Source organism: Talpa occidentalis, unplaced genomic scaffold (assembly GCF_014898055.3).
Source record: "Talpa occidentalis isolate TD23 unplaced genomic scaffold, MPIMG_talOcc4v2.1 talOcc4.8, whole genome shotgun sequence".
Lineage (NCBI taxonomy): Eukaryota > Metazoa > Chordata > Mammalia > Eulipotyphla > Talpidae > Talpa > Talpa occidentalis.
The window spans coordinates 44,606,915-44,632,932 of NW_023605194.1; the positions used below are offsets into that span (position 1 = coordinate 44,606,915).

Here is a 26,018-nt window from a genome sequence, read left to right on the forward strand (position 1 = left end):
ATTCTGCGTGAAAGGGTGTGTGAGAGTCAAAGGTGAGTTTCCAGTGTGCATGGTGGTGGAGAGGTCGGCGGTCAATTCCTACTTTGCCCCAGCCGATAAACTGCGCTTTCACCCCCTGCAGGAACTCCAAAGCCGGCCAGGGGGACCGGAGAACAGCGCCTGCCGCCAGCCACGTGGCTCAGCCCGGGAGGCGGTCCGCGGGGGCGGGGCCCGAGGGCGGGGCTGGGGCGCGGGGACGCGCGGGCCTGGCGGAGTGCGCATGCGCACGGGGTGGGCCGCTCGGGGGTGGGGTGGGCGAGCGAGCTCGAACTGCGTTAAAGGCCGCTCCCCGCCCCGCTGGCCGGCCCAGGTCCCCCAGTGCGCAGGCGCGCAGGTCTCTCCTTGTCAGTCGGCGCCGCGTGCGGGCTGGTGGCTCTGGCTGTGGCGGTGACGCGTCTCCAGCACCATGAGCGGCTTCAGCAGCGAGGAGCGCGCGGCGCCCTTCACCCTGGAGTACCGGGTCTTCCTCAGTGAGTGTCGGGGCCCGCGGCCCCACCTCTCCCGCCCGCCCATTCATTCCCCGCCTCGCCGCCTCTAGCCGCCCGCCCCGGCGGCCGTGGCCCGCGCTCGCCTCCTCGTCCCGGGCGTGGGCCGGCGCCTCGGGCCGGTCCCCTGGGCCTGGTCGGCCCGGCCCGCCTCTCCACAGGTCCGGCCCGCGGGCCCCGGGCCGCCGTTCCTTCTTCACGCGCCCGGCTGCGCCCGAACCTGGGCCAGGCTAGTTTGCAGGTGCCCGGGCCGGGCAGAGTCTGAAGGGAAAGAAACCCTTGAGTCACCCCAGAAAGGGGCTGGAGGTAAACTAATCCCCCTAAGAGGATTACCTTATTTGGAGGAAAGGTGGGGGGAAGGGAGAGTGCGCGACGAGGGGGGCTGTGCCTCCCTGAGGACCGTGATTCCGCCGCTGTAGCTCAGATTGTGCCGGCTAAGCGGTGTCGAGCCGAAACCCTACAGTCGGGGAAACTGAGGCCGGGACTGGGGTTCATCCATGGAGGCGCCGACCCATCCCTCCGGGGGCTGGGGTGCGCTCTCGCCGCGTTTTCCGGTAACTGTGATGCTGGGAGGGCGCCTTATGAAACAGAAAGCTGTTTTCTTAAGTTAAACAGGTGACGTCAATCTGAGAAGCACGAGTCGCCAGGGCCAAGTTTGCACCCCTTTGCAGGGAGCAGCCCTCGGAGGGTACCTGCCCCCCGTCGGCCGGGGAGAGCTGCGCTTGCAGCCTGGGAGGCTGCAGGCTGGCGGCGCGGGGCTGGGCTGGGCGCACCGCCCTTTCGCCTTGTGCTTGGAGAAAGCTACCTTGGATTTATCTTTATCTTCTGTCGCCTCCCCGACCCACCCTCCCACCCCGCAAGCTACTAGGAATAGATTATTGAAGATAACGGAGGCGATTGGAAAGGTGTCTTCAAAGATATCTCAGTTTTAACTTCTTCACGATCTCCTTGGGAAGGAAGCGATGGGCGTGTGCGGCAGATCCCGTCTGTGTAAATGGCAGGAAAAATCGGGGTGGAGGGGACAAATGGGAATACTGAAAGAATAAACAAATCTAGCAAAAAGTGGCCTGTGTGGGAGAAAAAGGAACCTGAACCCTGAAGTTTACACACTTAGTTGAAGATTAGACAGCTGTGTAAAATCCACTAAATTTCAGAATGAAGTAGCAAGGGCAGTGCAGAAACTTTTGATGAATAATTCACTGAACTATTTTCCTGGAAACGGTATTGGTTCCATAAAGCACAAAGCCACTCCTTGGCTTTGGCACTGGCTAAGGTAACTTTTTATCAGATGGAACTCTCTGAAACTTAAGTACCAATAATTAGAAACGACTGTATAATTATATAATTTTAAGTTGTTTTTAATCATGAATTTCTTAACAGCCTTCCTTAACAGATTTCTTTTTTTTTTTTTTATCTATATAATGTAACATTTGTCAGTCTCTTTAAAACTGATAGTAGGTTGAACCATTGATTCTGAAGGGGCTATTATGGGTTTGGGATGGCGACTGTTTAATTTTTCCTATTAGACTTTCATTTCTTAAATGGGAAGGGATGCAATGTCGACTGACTCTTAGATTTCTTAATAGTAAGGAAGTTTTAAAATTGCTTTTTGGATATAGTACTTAGGTCTCTAGAATACAGATATCACCTGTGAAAGTGTTGATGATTCTTAAGAAAAATCATAATCTAAGATGGCTATATTCCTATAACATCACTTAAAGCAACATGGTTTATCATTGAGCAAATTGGTCCCTTCCCAGTCCCCCCAACTCAAGTATTCCATTAATTCTATAAACTGCTACCTGGTGTAATAAGATCAATCCAAAATAATTTGATTGCCTTTTGCATACTAGCTCTGCTAGGCTCTGGGGATACAAAGGATGTGTATGAGGTAGTCCCTGTCCTCATTATAGAGGTTAGCACCTGTTAGATGCCTAAGGAACACATAGAATGAAAACCTATCCCAGTCTTAGAGGAGGATTAGAACAGGTGAAATATACAACCATTTTTTCTGGTGTGGGAATAAAATTTTGGTGTAAAGAATATCTACTCCACCATTCTAGTGAGTTGTGTTGATATGGAGGAGACCTTATATGTATGTGGTATATGGGGAGCCTCTGTGCCGCCTCAATTTTATTACAAACTTAAAACTTTAAAGAAAAACCGAAAAACTTGTCTGGAAATTAACCCAAAAAAGTACTAACTTGTTCTAATTTATTTTGCAGAAAATGAAAAAGGACAATATATATCTCCATTTCATGATATCCCAATTTATGCAAACAAGGTAAGTGGCCCTTATCTCTTGAGCTTAATCTTTTCTTTTTTAAGATTATTTATTTATATAGGAACTGGGGTACAGGCCAGATTCGTGGGAGGGTGAGAGGATTCATCAGAGACAGAGCGGGGAACAGAACAGGCAGACTGATGAAAATACACTGCTGAGGGGAGCAGCTGGCAAGACAGGAGAGGTCTGCGTGCCATGTGGGACCCTCTTCTGCCAGCCAGGATTGAACCTGTGCTGCAGAGGCTATAGACAGCTTCACAGCGCTGCGCTCAACCGCCTGTGCCACCAGGGGAGGCCCTTGAGCTTAATCTTTTATATCTGTTCTCCACAATGCATTTTTTTATGTTTTAATCATTTTTAAAGTGCTTCTTGTGCTGTGTGAGTTAAAGGTGCATTGATAAGTAGGAAGTCAGTCTTAAATTCAGATTATTTGATTAAAGAAGCAATTATAAGTTGGTGGAGTACAGGAATGGAAAAAAATACTTTAAAGCTGACTTGGTTAAAAAAAAATATCCCATTGGTCTTTATGTGGATTTGGAACTAAAATCTTAGTACTTCATTAGTGGTTTTAAAGTTAACCAGGGAGCCAGCACAACTTTGGGCTGTGGAATATTTATTAAACAGTAAAAATAAACTAGATTATTCAGTGAATACAGAAAAATTCAGTACTTTTAATGGACTAGTAGAGTTAAGATCTGCAAATAGTTTTAATAAAGGTAACACCACAGACTTTTAAAAAGAGATGTCTTCACACCAGTATGTGGAAGAAATCTGACTTTAGTGCAAATTAGTTGGTTTACCAAAATTGATTAGAAGTTTACTTTCCTTTTCTATGGGAAAAAGTCTACAACTATATATTCTAAAATATTTGTGATCTCTAGATGGTTAGAATTGCTAATGACTCTTGTTTTCATTTTCATTTTGTTGGCATTTGTTTATATTTTCGTTTTTGCTTTGTTAGATGTTCTAATGTTTTTACAAGAGCATGCATTGTTTGTACAAACTTAAAATAAGTTTTTGTTTTAATATAGCTTGTTTTAGTTTCGTTCCCAATAGAAGTCTGTAGTGTGTTTAGGAACTGATAGAAGGACTGATACCTGATTCTTTTTTTATACCTTTAAATATTTGTTTCAAATGATGCCCACCTGAAACTTATATAGTATTAAAGTGCATTGTGACTTCAATTAAAATTTTTTTTTCATTCAGCCAGGAGATTGATTCACAGTGAATGCAAATCATTTTGAATTGTAAAAGCTATGTAGGTTATTGATCTCCCTTAGTTAGATGTTGATACATAATACATGTGAGCATAACATTCAAATAAGAATGTCTACAATAATTATGAAGATGAAATCTTATCCTTGTGTGTGTGTGTGTGTGTGTGTGCGCTAAGTTCTACTGGGTTTTTCTTTTTCTTTTTTTTTTTTTTTTTTTTTTGTGGTTGACTATCAAAGAGAAACAGTTTCATTGTACTCCATCAGAAAGCTGTTCTACCTAAACTAACACTTGAACACTGGCGGGAAATTCAGCTGGCCTGTGGCTTCTGAAGAGCTACCAGAGTTGGGCTCTAGCTGGAAGCATTGGAGCAAACAGCCCAAGCCAATTATGTGCCACAGTTACAGAGGGACCTCTAATTGGCTTGTGTTCTCCTGTGGGATTCTCAAAGTTGTATTTATTCAGAAACTCTAATTTGCTACATCTGATATCCTGGGATTTGATATGAACCTACGGCATCCTTCCTGCCTCATGAATTGGCGTCACTGGTGGGTTTGTTATCTGTTTGTTGTATAGCTAGTATGTATGTCCAACTACTTTGCAGTAATATGCCATCTTGAGTAATGAACAGGCATAAGATGACCCTAAGATTATTATGGTACCTTAGCATGCAGATGTGCTAAGGAAAGAAAACATTTTCCTGACATATATCTGTGTGTGGGTGTGTTCATACGTCTCTTAGTTTACTCTAGCTGCTAAAACAAAATGCCTATACTAGTTAGCATATAAAAAGCAAAAATTGATTGCTCTCAATTCTGGGAGCTGGAGGTCTGAGATCAGTACCAACATGGTCTGGGGAGGACCCTTTTCCACTTTCAGACTTCTCGCTATGTCCCTTTTGTGATGAAAGAGGTGAGGGATCTCTCTGGAGCCTCTTATAAGGTACTAATCCTATTTATAGATGTAAGTGATTGGACAGTTTTCTAGCCAGGGACCAGAATAATCTTAACACTTGTAGTGCCTTATTGCTGCTTTTAGTTATCCCCAAATAGGAAACAGATTATATTTTGGTGTCAAGTAAAACACCTGTAACTCCTTGTAGTGTTATTGGGACTGCTCATGCCTATAATCTAGGATTACTCAGATGAATATGCTGTCTTTTTTTTTTTTTTAAGATTTAATTTTATTTATTTGTGTATACAAGAACCAGAATGTAGCCCAGTGGTGCAGGGAGTGGGAGGATTCACCAAGACAGAGCGGGGAGCAGAACAGGCAGATCTGCTGAAATATATAGCTAAGGGGAGCAGCAGGTGAGAAGGAGAGGTCTGCGGCACCATGTGGTTCAGCTCCCTGACCAGGGATCGAACTCATGCCACAGTGGCTGGCTATAACTTGATAGCGCTGAGACTTTAACCCCTGTGCCATCATGGAGGCCCCTGAAGACTCTGTCTTTGTTCTACTTTGGACTGGCTCAAAAGCACAAAGTCTTGTGACAACTCTGGATTTTACCAAATCACAGTGAACCTTAGCATTTCAGAGTCCTGCCTAAAAAACAGGAAAGAGATTTTTTTTTTTTAGATTTTTTAAGAAATATTTATGCATACAAGAGCTGGGGTATAGGCCAGAGATATGGGAGGTGAGAGGATTCACCAGAGACAGAGTGGGGAACAGAACAGGCAGACTGACTGAAATACACTGCTGAGGGGAGCAGCGGGTGAGACAAGAGAGGTCTGCTGCGCCATGTGGGTTGCTCCCTGTCTGGCTGGGGATCGATCAAACTCATGCTGCAGAGGCTGCGAATTGCTTCATAGTGCGGTGCTTAACCCCTTGCACCACCAGGGAGGCCCTAGATTTTTATTTTTTAAGGAAGTTTAGTAAATACAAAACACAAGAGTGTATAGCAGATTATTCGGTATTATATCTTAAACAAAAGATCCCTTTCATTAAGCTGGTTATGGAAGAGTGGTTTTTTTAAAAAATATCCAGTGTGATTAAGTTCATGTAAATAGACTTTTTTATGTGGCCATAGACTTAACCCCAATGAAATAATTCATTTGAAGGGTATTAATAAAGCAATGTACAGTTCAATCATCTTTATAAAGAAAAAAATGCCAAAAAAAATTCACATTCTACTCCATTCAGGACCTTCAGTGTGGACAGCATTTGACTTGGTATATAACCATTGGGTAATCAATTCAGCCAATTCCGGAAATCCTTGTGACTCAGATAACCTGCTTGGATTATTTCCAAATCCATTGTAGGGGGGAAATGCAAAAGCAAGGGCTCACTGGATTTTTGTTTTTTTAACTTTAGAAGTATCCTTTGTTCTGAGTCCATTTTATGACCAAATATAAAACATCTATAACTCAAGAGTATTTTCTGACATAAAACTTCTGATATATTAGAAGTTTAAAAAATTCCAAACATGAGCTGCTCTCCAGCCCGCCTATAACTCTGTAGGTGCCTCTTTCTCTTTTCTCCTTTTCCTAATAAACCTATCCTTTTAAAATGTTTAAAAAAAAAATTCAAACATAATTAGCACAAACAATGTGAAGTACTGGATAGCTTAAAGCTTTATCTAAATCTGAAAGTGTTCAAATATCATGACTGATTTTTAATTTTAGAATTGGTTATTTTCCTATACCATATCTTAAACTTTAATGTTCAATACTTGTTCTAACAAAATAGACTTCAATTTGTTTTTCAGGTGACTATTGGAAACATATATAAATATGGAACTTTTCTCTCCTACAAAAAAGTTAAGCTTCCAATCAAATAAGTAGATATTTCAATGAAGAAATGTCACCAAATTAGTAATTTAAAGAGTTTATTTTCCCCAACCTTATTTGTATATAGAATGGTTGGGTTTTTGTTTATTTTTTAGTTTTGTGTTTTTCAAACCAAAGTAAAAACAAAGAACAGACTAAAACTGGTAACAGGGCCTCCCCGGTGGCGCAGCGGTTGAGCGCTGGGTTGCGAAGCTGCCCGCAGCCTCTGCGGCGCCGGTTCGATCCCCAGTTGCTCCCTGGCCACCGGAGGAGGATCCCACATGGCGCGCAGACCTCTCCTGCCGCCCGCTGCTCCCCTCAGCAGTGTTCTTCGGTCCTTGTGCCTGCTCTGCTCCCCACTCTGGCTCGGTGAATTGTCTCACCCTCCCGTGCTTCTGACTGTACCCAGTGCTTGTATAAATAAATAAATAAATATTTAAAAAAAAAAAAAATAAAAATAAAACTGGTAACAACATTAACTAAGAATAAACTCTTAATTTTCTCCCTCAGATGAGCTTTACGATGACTAAATATTGAAAACATATTCTAGCCATAATCTCTGCGGTGTATCCACTTTGTCAAAAAAAAAAGTTGTGATGATTAAAATGCATGTAATGTGCAGGCATAATGCCTTGTCTATATAGTAGAGTTTCAATACGCAATAACCAAAAAGATAAAAGTAGCATGATACGATGATTGGCTATTTCTGAAGCCTTTCTCAACTCTGTTAAAATAAAGATCACTGAACTAGGAATAAGAAATCTTGATTCTAGTCCTAATTTTACCACTAACTGGCTTTTTGATATTTACTTAAGGTGTATGTTTTGATGTTTTGATATACACATTGGGAAGTGATCACCTCAGTCAAGCTAATTAATCTCTCCATTACCTTATATATTTTTGTATACATTAAAAACACTTAAGAGCTTCTCTCTTAGCAAATCTCTTAGAACATGCTACACATTATATCTTCAGAATATAATCATCAAAATTACTGTCAGGACAAAATTACCCTTTGACCATTACCCTCACTCCCAGACTCTGACAACAAACACCATTGCACTCTGTTTCTGTGAATTCAGCTTTATTAGATTCCACATAGAAGTGAGATCATAGAGTATTTTGTTTTTCTGACTTACTTCATTTAGCATAATGTCTGCCACATTTATCCATGTTGTCACAAATGACGGGATTTCCTTCTTTTGAAGGCTGAATACTATTTACTTGTTTATTTATATACCACATCTCCTTTAGTAATTCATCTGTTGCTGAATACCTAGGTTGTTTCTATGTCTTGGCTATTGTAAATAATGCTGCAGGGAACTAGGGAATGTAGCTACCTCTTCAAGACTCTGATTTAATTTATTTTAGATAAATATATATCCAGAAGTGGAATTACTGGATCATATCGTAGTTCTGTTCATAACCCATCTACTTTTAACAGCTTAGAGTATATCCTATAATTACAAAACTGACTAAGACCCATTGTACTTAACGAACACTTGATGAGGAATAATATTCCTGAAAATGTGGCATCTGCTCCACCTTTTCAAAAGCACCTTTTTTGGGAAGTGGAACATTTTCTTATTATGAAAGTAATAAGTGAGCTTTTCTCATGGGATTTTATGCTCCAAAGCTACGCTAGAAGTTAAAGATGCCCTTATTTTTTATTAGCCTCATGCTTTTATATTTCTTTCTACGTCTTTCTGAAGTTTTCTAGAGAAACATGTGATGGGTCAACTTGAAAATGTTAATTTAAGCCACTTAATGTAATTTTTCAGTACAGCAAGCCATGTTCAGTAGGCTTCAGATTCAGTATAAGTCATGAGGTATTCCTAAGTCTCCAGTAAAGACACATTTAACTTTACTACTAAGACTCAACTACATCATAATAATACTTAACTATGTAGTAATAATAGCCTACCTAATAACCATAGCCCCTTCATAATGACTTAATCAACAAGAAAACTAACCATTTTTGAAATGAAACCTATAATCCTTGTACTGTCATAATACTCATGTTTAATCAATGAAGTTTAAAAGCCTAATCAAGATGTAGGTTACATTCTTCTATCCCTAAAAACAATTTATTTTAAATCTTTTTGATAAATGGAATAATGTAAATTAGGTTTCCACTCTTCTTAGAAGAACCTGGGTGTCTTTAACATTAACATTCTTATCTTACTAATGAAATGATTATAAATCTGGGAAGTAAAACTGGTATATTTGATTCTGGGAAGTCAGAACTAAAGCTATAAACTCATGTTTTAATGATGGGAACATCTGAAAAATGTGTCATTAGTTTTGCGAACACCACAGTGTATTTACACAAACCTTGTTTATTACTCACCTAGGCTGTATAGAGGGACCACCATCATATGGGCTGTCATTAACTGAAACTTCATTATGCAGCACATGGCTGTATTTTGCTTTTTCTGTTGCCTCCTGCAAACTTGTCAAAATCCTACTAGACTACTGACCTCTTCCTTTCTCTAATACTATACACAGAGAGCTGAGAAATTGATGCCATAGTTGGAATTTAGAATCAATAGCATAGTAGAAGGAAAGCAGAGTTCTGAGAAGTCCTAACAATGGGGATAATAAGATAATAAATCTAGGACTTAGCTAAGTAATAGTTGAAACCAGTTGGGATTAAGGAGGGAAAGTTTGAATTTCTACCTGGGTGGTACCAAATTTCCTCAAAATCTTGTCTCAGTCTTTTAAATGTGTAAATGTTGGAAACATTATAATGCATAATTTTTCCAAATTTTTAAATTGTAAAATATATATAGCATGCAATTTATTTTCTTAACCATTTTTAAGTATACAGTTAAGTGTATTTGCATTATTGAGCAGCCATAGCCACCTCATCGCCAAAACACTTTTTTATCTTACAAAACTGAAACCATACTGTTGAAAAATAATTCTCCATTCTTTACTTCCCCCATCTACTGGAGGATCATCTGAGAAATGTCATCATTTTACTTTGTTTCTGAATTTGATTTCTCTAGAGACCTCAAGTGTTAGTGGACTCACAGAGCACTTTTTGTGTCTGAATTATTTCACTTAGAATATCTTTTTCTTTTTTTTAATACTGAAAACTTTTTTTTTTAAGATTTATTTTATTTTATTTTTGTTTATTTATGCAAGCACTGGGTACAGTCAGAAGCGCAGGAGGGTGAGAGAATTCACCAGAGCCAGAGCAGGGAGCAGAGCAGGCAGAAGGACTGAATTACACTGCTGAGGGGAGCAGCGGGCGGCAGGAGGGGTCTGCGCGCCATGTGGGACCCTCTTCCGGTGGCCAGGGAGCAGCCGGGGCTCGAACCGGTGCTGCAGAGGCAGCGGGCAGCTTCGCAACCCAGCGCTCAACCGCTGTGCCACCTGGGAGGCCCCACTTAGAATATCTTAAAAGATCATCCATGTTGTAGCGTGTGTCAGAATTGCCACCTTTTTATGACTGAATAATATTCCATTGTGAGTATATACCATATTTTGTATATTCATTCACTCCTTGATGGAATGAATGAATTTACACTTACTTCTACACTTCTATGTTTAATGAATAAAGCTGTGAACATAGTATACAAATATCTCTTCAAGACCTTGCTTTCAGTTTTGGGGGTATATATCCAGAAGAAGAATTACTAGATCTTATGGTAATTCTGTTTTTAATTTTTTGGGGACCCTCCATACTATTTCCAGAGACTATACCACTTTGCATTTCTGTCAACAGTGCACAAGTGTTCCAGTTAAAATGCATGTTTAATAGTGAAGGTGTTAACTAGGAATGGAGTAATTGGTTGAATTTTCTTGTATCAGTTGCCCTGAAACTCCTCTAAGTATCACTGTTCTCCTAGTGGCAACTCCCTAAATTATAATTAGGAGAACCTCCTTTTTAAATATCAAAATATTTAAATTTCACCCTCTTGTGATAATAACTGATAGAGAAAATGGCAAATAAGGACTACTGTAAATTCATTGACATATAAAAGGTAATACAGTGGTCCTCTCTGGTGGTGTAAGAGGATAAGTTGCAGCATTATGAAGCAATCTGCAGCCATTGCAGCATGAGTTCAGCCCCTGGCCAGGGAGGTGACCCACATGGCGCAGCAGACTTCTCCTGACTCTCCTGCTGCTCCCCTCAGCAGTGTATTTCAGTCAGTCTGCCTGTTCTGTTCCCCACTCTGTCTCTGGTGAATCCTCCCACCCGCCCGGCACCTCTGGCCTGTACCCCAGTTCTTGCATGCATAAATAAATAAATCTTTAAAAAAAAAAAGAAAAGAAACGGTAATACAGTAATTATCACCCCATCAACATACACTTGAAAATGTGCTAAACATTCTTTCTATAGACTAACAGGCCCTGAGCTAATAGTTTTCTAGACCTAATAGTTTTGTAGGCCTCAGGCCTACAAGGTAGTACAACTTCGTTTGGAAAACTAACTCTTAGGGAGTTAAAAGAGCTTTTGTTCTGTTCACTGCTAGTCTTAATTGCCTAGGAAAGTGTTTGGCACAAAACAGTGGTACTTAATATATTTGTTGGGAAAAAAAAAAAAAAAAATGAATGAATAGACTCTGAGATCCCCAGAGCATACTCCTTGCTATTTTGGCCCAGTTAATTTCTAAAAAGCATCAACTTCAGCCTTTTGGAGTTTCAGTTTGCATTAGTGATCTTACCATTTTCCAAAAAGATGTTTTATTTCCTATAATGGTGGATTTTTTTCTTTCTTTGCTTCCCATGAGTTATGTAGGTTTGTAATATTATTAGGCAATGTGATTTTGAGGATCTATTTGTATTTATCACTTGGTTACTTCCATTAAAGTGTTTGATAGTTTCCAAATTTTAAATTAGTGATTTTAGCTGTATTTGCTATTAATTCATTTCGTAATATTTTTAAAGATCCTTGGTTTTTTGTTCTTAATCTTTTGTGTGATAACAGCTCCATCTTGTGAACCATTAGGATATTGCTGCTGTAGTCTTGGAGCCCTGACTTGTTCTTGAAGCATAGACACTGATAGTTCATTTTAATACCTGAGTTGTGATACTAAAGAAACTATTCTTGAAAACTTATAATGAATAGAATGAAATTTAATCAAAGATTGGATCTGAGGTCTCTTGACTCATAAACATTTAGTGTTCTGTAACCATCCGGTTATGACTTTACAGGGGATAAAGTATTATATTTAGTTCTGGATTTAAATCACATCTCCATTCTGTGTGGTTTTTATGTTGTATCAAGTAGGCATCAGGAGACTTGGAATAGAACCCGCTGGAATGTTTTCATCTCCCTTGGTTTGAGCAAGAACTGAAATAAATGACAGAAGTTTTACAGTACACATTTAAATCTGTGTAGCATTTCTGCTTGGTTAAAAGTACCAGCAAGATAACTATTAGCCTAGAACCTTTCATTTATTCACTTGAAATTTATTGGTCCCTCCGTTTTTTGATGCAGAATAGCAAAGAAGTAATAAAAAATTGTATAAATAAGTGATTTTTTATTTAAATCAACTTTTTGAAATATACATTTTATAAAAGAGTAATTGCTGATTTGCCTATAAACTCAAAAACTGCTTGTAACGTTTTATTCCTTGGCAAAAATAGTTTTCTGACTAGTGAAAGCTCAGTTCCAATTAGAGAACTTCTTTTAAGTTGATATTTGACTGGTGTGCAAAATGAGCTAACAAAGTGTGATTTTCCTTGTGTTCTTGAACAGTAAACATCTAGGAATTTAAAAACAATATCATCACCTTTAAAATGGTCCATTTAAGGCTGTAATTACAGTAAAATGAAATTAATTAAAATATTTTTGGAGCCTGTTATCTTCCGTGTCAAACTTCTTGTCCTTTTAAGAATTGATTTTTAAAAACAACCAGATTGGCATAATGCATGTCATTAATCTGATTAATTTTTTTAAGGCTAAAACTGAAATATGACACTATAATTAAACTGACATGAGGTTTGTCTTTTAAACTGCCGCTGAAATAGAAGATTTGGGAAACATTTTGAGTAATTGTGCTGTGAATGGAGGAAATGAAAAGCCTTTGGAATTCCTTGCTTTGAAGATGTTCTTCAGAGATACAAAGTTCTGTTATCGTTAAAAATGGTTCCTTTTTCTTATAGAAACTACTTCGACACCCCAACAATTTGGTTTTTTTTTTTAGGATTTATGTATTTGTGCATACAAGAACTAGGGTATAGGCCAGCGGTGCGAGGGATGAGAGGATTCACCAGAGACAGTGGGGAACAGAACAGACAGATTGACTGAAATACACTGCTGAGGGAAGAGTGGGGCGAGATAGGAGAGGTCTGCCGCGCCATGTGGGTTAGCTCCCTGGCCCGGGATTGAACCCATGCTGTAGTGGCTGCAGATAGCTTCATGGTGCTGAGGCCCAACCCCTTGTGCCATCAGGGAGGCCCCAACCCAACAATTTATTATGAAAATTTTAAACATACAGAAAAGTTTGAAGAACTTTATAGTGAACAGTCTACCTTTATAGTGAACTCCTAGTGTGATTCTATAATATTTTGCTATATTTATTTTCTCTCCTTATCTATCAGTCTGTCTTTTATTATTTATGAATTTTGTTGAACCTCCATTGACTTCAAAGATCTGATACAACGAACAGAGTGAGGGTGTCAAAGAGGACAAATTAGCTCCTGTGACATCTTCCCTTCTGTCTGTTTTTCAGGATGTGTTCCACATGGTGGTTGAAGTACCACGCTGGTCTAATGCAAAAATGGAGGTATGTTTCTTTTTAGCCTATTAGTTTTGATCTAGCCACATCGATTTGCTCAAGGGTTAAATAACTAAAACCTAAAGTTTTCTGCTTTTTATTTCCAATCTGTTTTCCATTTATATCTTTCATTGCCTGTGAATCGTCCCTCTGTGTTCTAACTAAACTCAAGCATTTACCATTTGCAAATTTACAATTCTATAGACTTTCCTCCTCCATACTTTTGCTTCTGGCATTCCCAAAGCCGAAAACTACCCTTCTTTTGCCTGTCTTGTTCTCTCTTTTGTTGACTCCTCCACCTAGTCAGCAGGCTTTCCTCAGCACTCCAGCTACAAATGATCTTATTGTAATTTCTGTTGCATTTTGTAAATCTCTTTCTAATGGACACTTATTTGACTTTTATAGATATTTATTGCATATCTTATCATTTATGCTTTTTCACAGTAAATATACTTTGCATTTAACACTCAGATATTTGAATTAATTTAAGTGCTTACAGGAAAGCTGAAGTTGGGTAGTAATTAGTATTTCTTTTACCCTTTTTTTTTGTTTTGTTTTTGTTTTTAAGATTTATTTTATTTATACAAGAGCCAGGGTACAGGCCAGAGGCACAGAAGGGTGAGAGAATTCACCATAAACAGAGCGGGGAACAGAACAGGCAGATGGACCGAAAGCACTACTGAGGGAAGTAGTGAGCGAGACAGGAGAGGTCTGCCTCACCAATGTGGGAATCTCCCTGGCTGGCCAGGAATCGAACCCACGCTGCAGAGGCTGCAGACAGCTTCTCAGCGCTGCACTCAACCCACTTCGCCACTGGGGAGGCCCTTTCTTTTACCTTTTTAATAGAGATTCTTGAGAGAAAATCAGTTTCTCCCTTGATAGTTTGTGTATACCCCAAATAAGTTTACCACTTAAGGGCTATTTATGGAGAAACTTATTTTCAAATTATAAAGAAATTAGGAATAAAATATATATAGCACATATCATGTACATATATAATAAAGTATATTGTTAAAGTGAAATAAGGGGAGTTATATTTCATCATTCATCTCAAATCCTTTTTTGAGTAGTATTTCACATCCAAATATACAATGCTTTGAATTTTCATTTCATTTCAGATTGCTACGAAGGACCCTTTAAATCCAATTAAGCAAGATGTGAAAAAAGGAAAACTCCGTTATGTTGCAAATTTGTTTCCTTACAAAGGATATATTTGGAACTATGGGGCCATCCCTCAGGTATGTCTCTGTGTAGTTGCTAAAAATGTACTTTTTAACTTAAAAAATCTAATCTTGTACAAGTAAAAAAGATTTAAACTTCTTTAAAAAGTTTTTGCTACAGTAGATTTAAAAAACATGGGATAATAAACTCATTATTTCTTTGAATAACATCTTCAAGAGAAACTGAAAGCTAAATATAACATTTAAATTCACATTGGAAAGTTTGTTCTTTTCTTAAATACTAATTTTTTCTTTATGGACTGCTTATAAGCTATAAAGACTCTTTACAGAATGAGTGGCAAATCTATTAAGAAACAATAGAAAGTGATGATTTAAAAAACCAATTTTTGGCACCAGGCAGATTAGAGTTCAAATCCCAAATCTGCCAATTCCTACTTTATCTAATCTGTTTATTTCTTTCTCCCTGAGACATTAATATCTCCCTCTGAGATATTAATAGTACTTAGCTCACATGACTATTGTGAGCAATAAAGCACTTAGCTCCTGGCACATGTAAGTTCTCACAGCTGTTGAACCTCACATTTAGCAGCCTGATTCCTCCTATAAACCCAGCTCTTTGTGTAAATAATGGGATTCTGTTTTCCTAAACAGACAATCCTTTGAAGAGGGGCCATATCTGCATTATTTACCAATTTATCCCCCGTACAATGCCAGTATGTAGTGTTCTTATTTAATACCTGAATGAAGAATCACTAATTATTTTTTCCTATTAATAAGTGGCTTGTTTTTATTAACCATTATGTCTATTAAGTAGAACCTACTGTGAAACAATTTGCAAGTTAACAAAAAAAAGGTCAAACTCTTCTAACTTGTTAAGTAATCATAAAGTCATTTGTTTGCTTTAATTATAGCACTTTCATATTGTACTTCAGTTGATTTAGTATTTAGCCTTGAAATGTGACTCCTTTAGGAAAACATAGGTGAAATACTTATTCTTCTGGAGGTTGAATTTGACTTTGCTGGATCCAGTCTTCTTTTATCCCCTTTCACTTTTATCTTTTTCCCTTTACTCCAGCTGAGTAGGCACACAAATTTGCGAAGTATGCTCTGGATTGAGGGAGAAAAGAACCAGAACAACAGCTACATTTGAAGCTAACTTTCTTGCAAACACAGGGCATCCATTCTTTTGTGAGATGCTCTGCAAGGACTCTGTCCTACAGTTTAGCAGCAATGAAAGCCCAAAATGTAAAGCTTCAGAAAGTCTGATTAAACTTTTTGGTCTTGGCCCCTGGTCAGCGATGACATTTGCCATCAGAACAGTTTGTTTTCATTTTAGTACCACTGCTAACTACCTCTGCTTTAGAAATTTACTTTTAAGGAAGATCTAGTTAATAGAAGATAGTAAAAATAAAAACTTCATCAAAGCACTTTTCTTTTAATATATTTTTAAGTTAAATATTTGGGTCTGTGTTTGTGTTCTCGTGTTGTCTCAATTGTTAGGAAATTGGATTTCTGTTTGTTTTAAAGAGGGTCATTATCTGTTTTAAGACTTAAATTTAATTTAGCATTATATGCAGAATAGGAGCTTTGGCATTTTATTAACATTGTTGTGGGTAGCTAAGATTCTTAGATGTGAAAGACTTTCTTGTAAAATGAGAAAAAAAAATGGCCTAAGATTTCTGTTTTTGCTGAAGGACTCATGGGATGTTGTCTTTTAATGTCAACATGACCACTTTGTCAGTGGCATGTGTAGGAATGCTATATTCTAAGCCTTTTTTTTTTTTTTTAAAGACTTGGGAAGACCCAGGACACAATGACAAACACACTGGCTGTTGTGGTGACAATGATCCAATTGATGTGTGTGAAATTGGAAGCAAGGTAATGGAATATGAATATTTCTTTTCAGTGTTGAGATGACATTAATAAAATATGTATAGTTTATACTTGAAGACTACTGTGGATAAATTATATGAATACTAGTGAAATAATGATGTCTCTTTGGGCAATAAAAGCCTCCTTTACATCTAAGCATTTGTATATTATCATTTGTACATTTAAACTTAGTCTAGAAAAAATATGCACTATTAACTCCATATATTTGTGGAAGTGGATGCATTCATTGCTTTAGAATGCAGTGGTCAGTGGTAAAAAGTACCAGGAGGCAAACTTGATCTCAGTACAAGGCAAGACTTACCTAATGATTTGGAGAGGTTGGTGAATTGACCCATTCCAAATAGCCTCACAAATTGGAGATTAATAGTAGGGATTTGTCTATCAAGTAGGGTTGCTTTAGAGATTCTGACTGTAGTTGTATTGCTTCATGATTTTTCTTGGGTTCAGGGGAATAGTTAACTATTGAAAAGGAAGTTGTCATTTACTTGAAGTCATAATATTAGTCACATTGTATGACTTACCTAACTCAATGGAGGATTTATCTTATTAATTACCCTGAACTACATTACTGATTTTCTTAGGGATATAAGTAATAAGGGGTAATATTTTCATCTTTGCTATGACATGTTGGGCCTTTTAGATTTTTAAAATTGCTTAAAGGAACATTCTTAAGGTAATTTTGCAGGAACTTGGCATCTTTTACTCTTTAGTATTGTCCTGACTGTGGTTGTTGTCTCTCAGGTGTGTGCAAGAGGGGAAATAATCAGGGTGAAAGTTCTGGGCATATTGGCTATGATTGATGAAGGGGAAACCGACTGGAAAGTCATTGCCATCAATGTGGATGATCCTGATGCAGCCAATTATAATGGTAAGGAAATCTGAAGAGTCTAAAATTTTTATACCTACATCTTACACACAACCAAGCTTAACATGTGATAATAAAATTATATATGTAGGCCTTTATACAATTACCTCTTAGAAATTCTATATTATTCCACCAACCTAAAATCAAGGTGTTGGCAGGACTGTATCCTTTCTGGAGGCTCCCAGGGGAGAACCCCTTGCCTTGCCTTTTCCAGCTTCTATAGCATGTGCCCTCCTCTTTCAACACCTTTAAAATCAACATCTTTAAAATCAGCAAGAAATGACCCTTCTTCTGCCTCACATCCTCCTCTGGAAAAGGTTCTCTGTTTCTAAGGACTCATGTGATTAGACAAACCCACCTGGATGGTTAAGAGTGCTCGCCAAATCTCACAATCCTAGCCTTAATCACATCTGAAAAAGTCCATGTCCATGTGTCGTGCAAGGTAACATCTCCACAGGTTCTGGACATCAGGAGGTGACTTCTTGGAAGGAGGCCTGCTTTATTCTGCTACCATATAATTCTGTGAATTTTGACAAATTCACATTGTCGCGTATACACCATTACAGTGTCATCATTTGTGCTGCGCAGATTATTGCCCCCATCCAAAGATGTCCATCTCCCAACTCCCAGAACAAGTGTATATGTCATGCTGCTTCACAAGGGAGAAAGTTAGAGATGGAAGTCAATCTTGAAATTGGGAGATTTTCCTGGGTTGTCTGGTACACCCAATACAATCCTAAGGTCCTTTATCCTGTGGAAGAGAGAGGCAGAAGAGTCAGAGAAAGAGACGTGATAAGGACTTGACTCACCGTACTAACTTTGAAGACTGAGAGAAAACATGAATCAAGAAATGTGGGCAGCCTTTAGAAACTGGGAAAGGCAAGGTAAAGGGTTTTCCCTAAGAGCCCCCAGAAGGCTCTCCTTCTGACACCTTGATTTTAGCCCAGTGAGACCCATTTTGGAATGGACAAGAAGACTAATAACTAAATGAATGAATTAGGTCATCAACTAGAGGCAAGGTTAATAAAAAGATAGTAAAGAGAAAGATACGGAGTTAGAAGATAAAAACAAACATGTAAGCCAACAATGGCTCTCAGTCTAGTCCATTTTTCTTGTCTTTTAGTACTGAATTTGCATGTGATCCTCTGAATACAGCCTGTCTTTTTTAGTATCTTCTATCATGTAGCCCCAGTCATTTCGCCATCTCTCTTATCTAGTAGATACTACTGTTGTTGTGATTCTTCTCTTAGCACTTCTTGTCAGAGCTATTCTAAGGCTCTCTAAGATTTCCTATGTGTGTGTGTATATGTGTGTGTTCTTCTCATCAATGTGGTTTGCTCTCACATAATCTTGAATTTTTTTGATAATCCATCTCATAGCTCTCTCAAATTAAGTACTTGATATTTTCTTTTAATGCAGAATTACATATGTATCTTGCAACCTGCTTATTCTCACCTTAGATATTAATGATGTCAAGCGACTGAAACCTGGCTACCTGGAAGCTACTGTGGACTGGTTTAGAAGGTACAAAGTTCCTGATGGAAAACCAGAGAACCAGTTTGCTTTCAATGCAGAATTTAAAAATAAGGTAATGTGCCATTGACAACTATAGCTTTGGCATTTGTTTTGAGACTTATAATTAACTATGTTATTACCATTTGAAGACTTAATGGCCATCAAGTAAGTGTCTAAAGACATGAGACAGCCCTGATGTTGATTTTATTCATTTAAATATTTTCTTCCATTTTTGACACAAGGAAGTGATTCAAAAGATACAAAGGTGTAGGACCTCCCCTGGTGGCGCAGCGGTTGAGTGCTGGGCTGCGAGGCTGCCTGGAGCCTCTGCAGCGCCGGTTCCTGCAGCGCCGGTTCGTTCCCCAGCCGCCAGCGAGGGTCCCACCAAAAAAAAAAAAAAAAAGACAAAGGTGTAACAGGCTTTAAGGAAAGGTTTATTAATAAGAAAAGATAACTTTTCTATCATTGTAATGCATAGCTCTTCAAATTATAGGACTTCGCAGTTGATATTATTAAAAGCACTCATGACCATTGGAGAGCATTAGTGACCAAGAAAACGGATGGAAAAGGAATCAGCTGGTAAGTATTAACTATGCGTTAAATGCACAAAGCCGATCAGTTTGCTTCAAAGGTTTTAATAACCATAACACATTGCTCCATTACATTCACTTAGGAAAGAGATAACCAGTTTTGTCAGTCAGTGCTTAGGTGAGTGGGAAGGTAAATACATAAATAACTGCAAAGTGCCCATTAGATAATCCAGACCTAAATGAAAAAGGGACAGTGATTACCCTTTGTTATGGTAATCAGGACAGGATACCTCAAATCACTGTGCTCAAAAAGCAAAGGGTAAAATCAGGTTGAGTGCAAGGGCTGGTAATTGCTCTATGAAAATTTGTAAAATGCCTTGCAGCTTAACTGCCATATCTACTATATACACATGGAATTAACTACCACTAATAATAATAACTAGTATTTATTGAACAGTTAGTACTTACCAAGCTTGTAAGAGATGTTAGGGAGAATAAACTTAACCAAGTCACCACATATTAAGTATTTCAGCATTAGAGCTCTCATCCAACTCTGTTACTGCCCCCATCCCATGTTCAGTGCAGTATACTTTCTCTTAGGTATTTAAAGCTTTATAAGAGAATGTCTACTATTGGAGATAATCGTTCCAATGTTATTGGAAATAATAGTCCATGAAGTAAATAAGAGAAAGAAGATGCAGGAATATTGGAAATGGGGAAGCAACATAAGGAATTCAGTGAAGTTACTGATTATGAAATGAGCATATATGTATATTGCCAGCTCCCTATACATACTATAATAGAAACTATAATGGAGAAAAAGACCCCACAGAGAATACTATTTTATAAAACAACTACCAAGGTTTAAACAAGAAATCTGAAGGACTCAGAAGAAGAAAACCTTTAAGACTCTATCGAGAAATAAAAATGTTAAATAGAAAGGTAGATTATATTTGTGAATAACGTTCACTTTCATCTTTAAAAAGTTAGCATGTGAGAACAGCAAGGGAAATTCTGGAAGGAAAAAGAAAACATGGGTAATGGTGGTGGGAAGGAGTGTTAATTATTTTGAGTATTATTTGGTAATATTATTTTACCAAGTTTGATACTGAAGAAGAATGTCAAATCATTCAGTTCTGTTAGAGTTTGGTAGACCTAAAGATGTACAGGAATTTAGTTTAGAATCAAGAGTATTTTGGATGAGTGGTTTGGACCACCTGACTCTTTAGAAAGAAAATCAGACTAGATCTCGGTGTTGCTTCTTACATTCCTTATGCTAGAGAGGCACATTTGCAGCCGCCACCGCCAGTCTAGTTGCTTTGCTTTTAAAAGATGGTGTTATCAGCCCAGCACCAGCATCCTTACCTCTAGCTGTTCTATACCCTTTGTGTCAACTGGGTGCTGGCCCTTTGAATTTGAAAACATTGCCTTCCATCAATACTTAATTCCAGACAGATAAAATTAAATGTTAAAAAATTCTCAAAAAATTACAGGTTTTTTTTTTTTTTCAAATAGCCTATAATAGGGAAGTCCTTTCCAAACAAAGTATACAAGCTCATAAAGAAAGATTTACTTATAACATTGTTTTTTATGTATCATGAAACAGCTTTTCCTAGTTTCTTTTTTCTTTTTAAACAACACATGACAAAGGATTAAATTCCACAACTTAATTTTAAATAGCTTATTCAAGCCATTTAGCAAGATGATGTTATCACCATTAAATTTGTAAAACTTGAGAAAATTAGATGGTAGCCAGATAATAATAGATTATTTAAATTTCTGATTGTGTTCTGAGAGGTAGATTTCTCTATCAGACCATATGAATTTTTTAAAAAGGTTTTGGACACATTTTACCTGATTATTTCTTAGGAATATTGAACCAGATGTTACTTCTACCAGAAATGTTTATCTCAGAGAGGAACCAGGATTTTTGTATGTTTTTCCCCCCATTTTATCTCTTTAGAAAAGGTGTATTCCTCACTTTAATTTGCATTTCTTAGCTATTTTAGTGAGAATAACAACGCATTCAGTCTCAGATTTTTAAATCTGGACCTAAGGTGTTTGAATAAAATTGACCACAAGAAGAGCTATCTACCTTACCAAATAAATCATTAGAATATGTAATATAGGTGAGAAAATGTGCAACTAAATCAAGCCTGAATCTCATCTGGTCTGCCATCTTCAACTTCTTTTTTAACTCACTCATTACTCAGAGAGTAATGTTTGTTGCTATAACTTATTACTACTTTTGTTTCTTTAATAGCATGAATACAACAGTGTCTGAGAGTCCCTTCAAGTGTGATCCTGATGCTGCCAAAGCCATTGTGGATGCTGTATGTAAACATTTCCTTTTAAAAAAAAAAAAAAGCTAAAAACTTATTGTTGAAATGGGAGGGAAAGTTTTTCTTTTAGCAAATATTTCAGTGCGTCCTACATGCATATTACTGTGAGGTCTTGAGAGCAAAAACTGAACATGCATTTGGCTGAGGGGGGAGCACATGGCAGTGTGGAACAGTTTGTAAAAGTGAAAATGATTCTAGAATATACCAATTAACTGAAGAGTCTGTGTACCTGTCTAAGCCATTTTCAGTGTCTGAGAAACTTAGCAAATTTCAGAACCATTGCAGAAGTATTTTATAATCCTAAAAGACTTTCATGTGAGCTAGTAAACCGTCTGTTAGAGAAGTAATTTTGGTTATTGCTATTTTTAAATATCTGACCTGGATTAACTGTAAGACTGAATTTATCATCTAGATGAGCTATATCATCTTACCCTCATTTACAATAATAAATAAGGAGAACAAAAGAAAATGAGGTCTAATTTTTTTACTGCTTTGTAAATGGGGGTGATACAAGGAAAAAGTACAATTTAGCAATGAAGCCAATACATTTTTATTCACCTTCATAAATAATCCTGACACAGTTAAAATGAAAAAGAAAAATTGGAAGGGAAAAGCCATTGGTCAACATCATTACTTTTCTCTCACTCTGCCCATATAGACTCATCATATATACATACTTTTTTATTCTTCATCTTGAAAAACTTGTTTTTTATTATTTGTTTTACTGTGTGTCACAGAGACTTGAATTTGTTAGCATCTCTTAGCAGTAGGGTGTGCCTTGCATTATTCCTACATTTTGTGATTTATTTTTAGAACCTAAAGACTGGGATAATTGTCTTCATTTCAAATTATCTTATGTTTATTTATTTATTTATTTTGAAAGATTTACTTTTATTTATTTTTAAAGATTTATTTTATTTATGCATACAAGAGCTGGGGTGTAGGCTAAAGGCGTGGGGAGTGAGAGGATTCACCAGAGACAGAGCGGGGAGCAGAACAGGTGGATCTACTGAAATATACTACTGAGGGGAGCAGTGGATAAGACAAGAGAGGTCTGCTGCCCCATATGTGGGTTTGCTCCCTGTGACAGCTTGAAAGTGCTGAGAATTTAACCCCTGTGTGCCAAGGAGGCCCTCAAATTATTTTAAACTTTTGTGTCAGTATACTTATTTTCTTTCTCAGATTATCCTAATACATTTTAATACTTTGTTTTAGTTACCACCACCATGTGAATCTGCCTGCACAGTACCAAGCGATGGTAAGATCTGTATTCTAGAAATGATATTAAAATTACATATATGTGGGGAAATTAGATCTACAGATATAGATATAGCTTACATACCACCTACATATGGAGAAAGAGAAGGTAGGGGTGAAGGGTCACATTGGCGTGCCATGGTATGTGAGAACAAGTGCCACCTTCAGTGCCCCCCTCTCACTGCAGTTTCCAAACCAGGACCCCGTTTTCTTCTGAGTTCTGGGTAGATGCCTTGAAGGCATTGAAGCAGGCTGGGCTCTGTGACTCCCTCTCACCACAAGCTGCTTCCCCCTGAAAATAGTTCTCTCCCCTGTAGAGGTGAGATTTCTCTGTAAGGTTTTCCCGTGTGAGTTGTACAAATCACATATTTATACAATTAGTATCAGAAGTAAGGAAGGCCCAGACAATGCTATGATAAATTGCCTATTTTTGTCATAGTGAAACTCGGCATTTTTGTAGATTTGTTTTTAGGTAAAACACAATAGGATACAAAAAGCTAGTATATTATTCTTTGTGTTATATGTTGGACAAATTTTGATACTTAACAGGAATTCTAATTTGTTTCTCTTTTCTCTGAATGCAGTGGACAAGTGGTTCCATCACCAGAAAAACTAAGAAAATATCTCTGAAATTCTGGCTGACGTTGCTGTATCCTATTCATCTGGAAGTATTAGATGGAAAAGTAGTGGCTTTTCAGGGCTTTAAATTCATGGTTTTAAATTTATAGAACTAAACTAACTAAAGCAAATTCTGCTGTGACCAAACATATATATTCGGAATATTATCTACCTAAAAGCATTTAGCATATCTCAACTAAGATAACTTTTGGTACATGCTTAAATATCAAAGCGGTAGTTATTTGGAAGTGAAATGTGCAAGGTAAATGCGGATGTCTGTTTCCCATGTGTTAGGAAATAAAATTATTTTGCTGAAATTTGTTTTATGATATTTTTATTTTAATCTGAAGCCTGGCATTACCAAGAGGTATGGGGGCTGTTTGGTGTTTGTTATCAATGAATGATCTTATAGTTGAATTTTGTAATTATTGGCCTAAAATGAACTATATTTTTAGGAGCCTGAGATTGAAATTCCATATACATATAGTAGTCTTAATACTTCACTCATACTTCACTCCTAGTATCCCATTTTATTTTATTTTTTTTAAAGATTTATTTATTTTATTTATACAAGCACTGGGTACAGTCAGAAGCGCAGGAGGGTGGGAGAATTCACCAGAGCCAGAGCAGGGAGCAGAACAGGTAGAAGGACCGAGGTACACTGCTGAGGGGAGCAGCAGGCGGCAGGAGGGGTCTGCGCGCCATTTGGGACGCTCACCCAGTGGCCGGGGATTGAACTGGCGCTGCAGAGGCTGCGGGCAACTTCGCAACCCAGCGCTCAACCGCTGTGCCACTGGAGAGGCCCTAGTATCCCATTTTTAAAGCAAACGTTTTAATGTTTATGTCATGTTAGCAGCAAGCATAAAATTGTTTACCCTTTGTAGTAACAGTTACTTTTTTTCACTTCTCTACTCAATTAATTGAACCATTAAATCATTCACAGTATATTCTGAGTTATCAGCCAGAATAGTTTTGTGATTAAGTTCATGGATTTTGAAGCTGTGTGGGGCTGAATTTTGAGTTCTAGCATACCTACTTTGTACCTCTAATCTTAAGTCAGTTTCCAGCCATCCAACTTTATTATCCTCATTTATAAAAGAAATGTTATTCGTGTAATGGCATGTAAGCGTTTGGATTTTTTTAATTGAAATTTTAATTGCAATCATTGCAGAATCACAGGAAGTTGTAAAAAATAATGCAGAGAGATAATAATAATAATGCCCAGTTTTCCCCACAGGTAACCTTTTGTAAAGCTATAGTATAATAACACAACCAGGACACTGACTTTGGCACGTCCACCAAACTTATTCAGATAATCCAATTTTACTTGTATCTGTTTGTATACATATTGTTTTATAAGATTCAATCGCCTACATAGGAACTTGAAAAAAGTGTTTTGGTATTGTTGAGTATTGCTGTTAGTTTTATCCATTGCTGAAAGGGAGGTGGTGAAATTGTCAGTTATAACCATGGATTTGTCTTTGTCATTTTTTAGCTATCTCAGCTCTTTTTCATGTATTCTGAGGCTCTATTGTCTGGTATGTACACATTTTGGATAGGTGTTCCTTCTATCATTATGTAATGTTCTTTATCTCTGGTAATTTTCTTTGCTCCTAAGTGTATTTTATCAGGTATGAATATAGCCACTCCTGCTTTTGACTTTTTTTTTAATGTTTGCATGGCATGTATTTTCCTTTTAGCCTATTGATGTTATTGATATGGGTGTTGGATCTTTGTAATTATCCCACTGGTCGATAGGCTCTGCCACTTTTTTTTCCAGTTTTTCTTACTCTTATTCAGACTGGGTGAGTTCTGTTGTTCTGTTTTCAAGTTTACTGACTCCATCCTCTGTCGATTTCACAATGACATTGAACCTATCCAGTAAGCTTCTCATTTCGGTTACTGTATTTTTCAGTTCTGTGATTTCCATTCAGCTCTTATTTATAACTTCTATTCTTTGTTGAGATTTTCTGATTTTAAATTTATTTCAGGGGGACTTCTAATTGACAGTCTAATTGCGGTTTTAAGTTGGCTACTTGAAAAGCTTTGTCAAGATTCATCTTTGTGTCACATTCATTGATTGTCTTTCCTTATTCAAGTTGTGATTTCATAGTTCTGGGTGTGTTACAGGAGTTGTCACTAATATACTAGTTTGTCTATTATGTTAGGAGACTTTAGGTCCTACTTAACTCTTTATTTTAAGAGACATCTTATTTAGGATTAGCATGTGGGTCCTGGCATACTTTTGTGTGCTGTGGTTTTAGTGGAAGTTTAATTTTTCAGAGCTTTGTG

The 26,018-nt window shown here is 37.7% G+C and overlaps 1 protein-coding gene across 1 annotated transcript; it reads left to right on the plus strand.

The window, feature by feature from the left end:
• Positions 1-344: 344 nt before the first annotated feature.
• PPA1 (inorganic pyrophosphatase 1) lies at positions 345-24,047 on the plus strand. Its single transcript, XM_037496770.2, has 11 exons — positions 345-509; positions 2,750-2,808; positions 13,481-13,534; positions 14,644-14,763; positions 16,498-16,584; positions 17,341-17,467; positions 18,925-19,052; positions 19,473-19,558; positions 21,773-21,842; positions 23,067-23,109; positions 23,693-24,047. Exons 1-11 carry the CDS (start codon positions 446-448, stop codon positions 23,722-23,724), a joined length of 870 nt encoding a protein of 289 aa, XP_037352667.1. The 5' UTR covers positions 345-445; the 3' UTR covers positions 23,725-24,047.
• Positions 24,048-26,018: the final 1,971 nt, after the last annotated feature.

Coding starts and splice junctions, on each gene's coding strand:
- PPA1 (XM_037496770.2), top strand. CDS start 446: ATGAGCGGCTTCAGCAGCGAGGAGCGCGCGGCGCCCTTCACCCTGGAG. Junction 16,585..17,340: donor TGTGTGAAATTGGAAGCAAG/GTAATGGAATAT, acceptor GTTGTCTCTCAG/GTGTGTGCAAGAGGGGAAAT. Junction 19,559..21,772: donor GATGGAAAAGGAATCAGCTG/GTAAGTATTAAC, acceptor TTTCTTTAATAG/CATGAATACAACAGTGTCTG.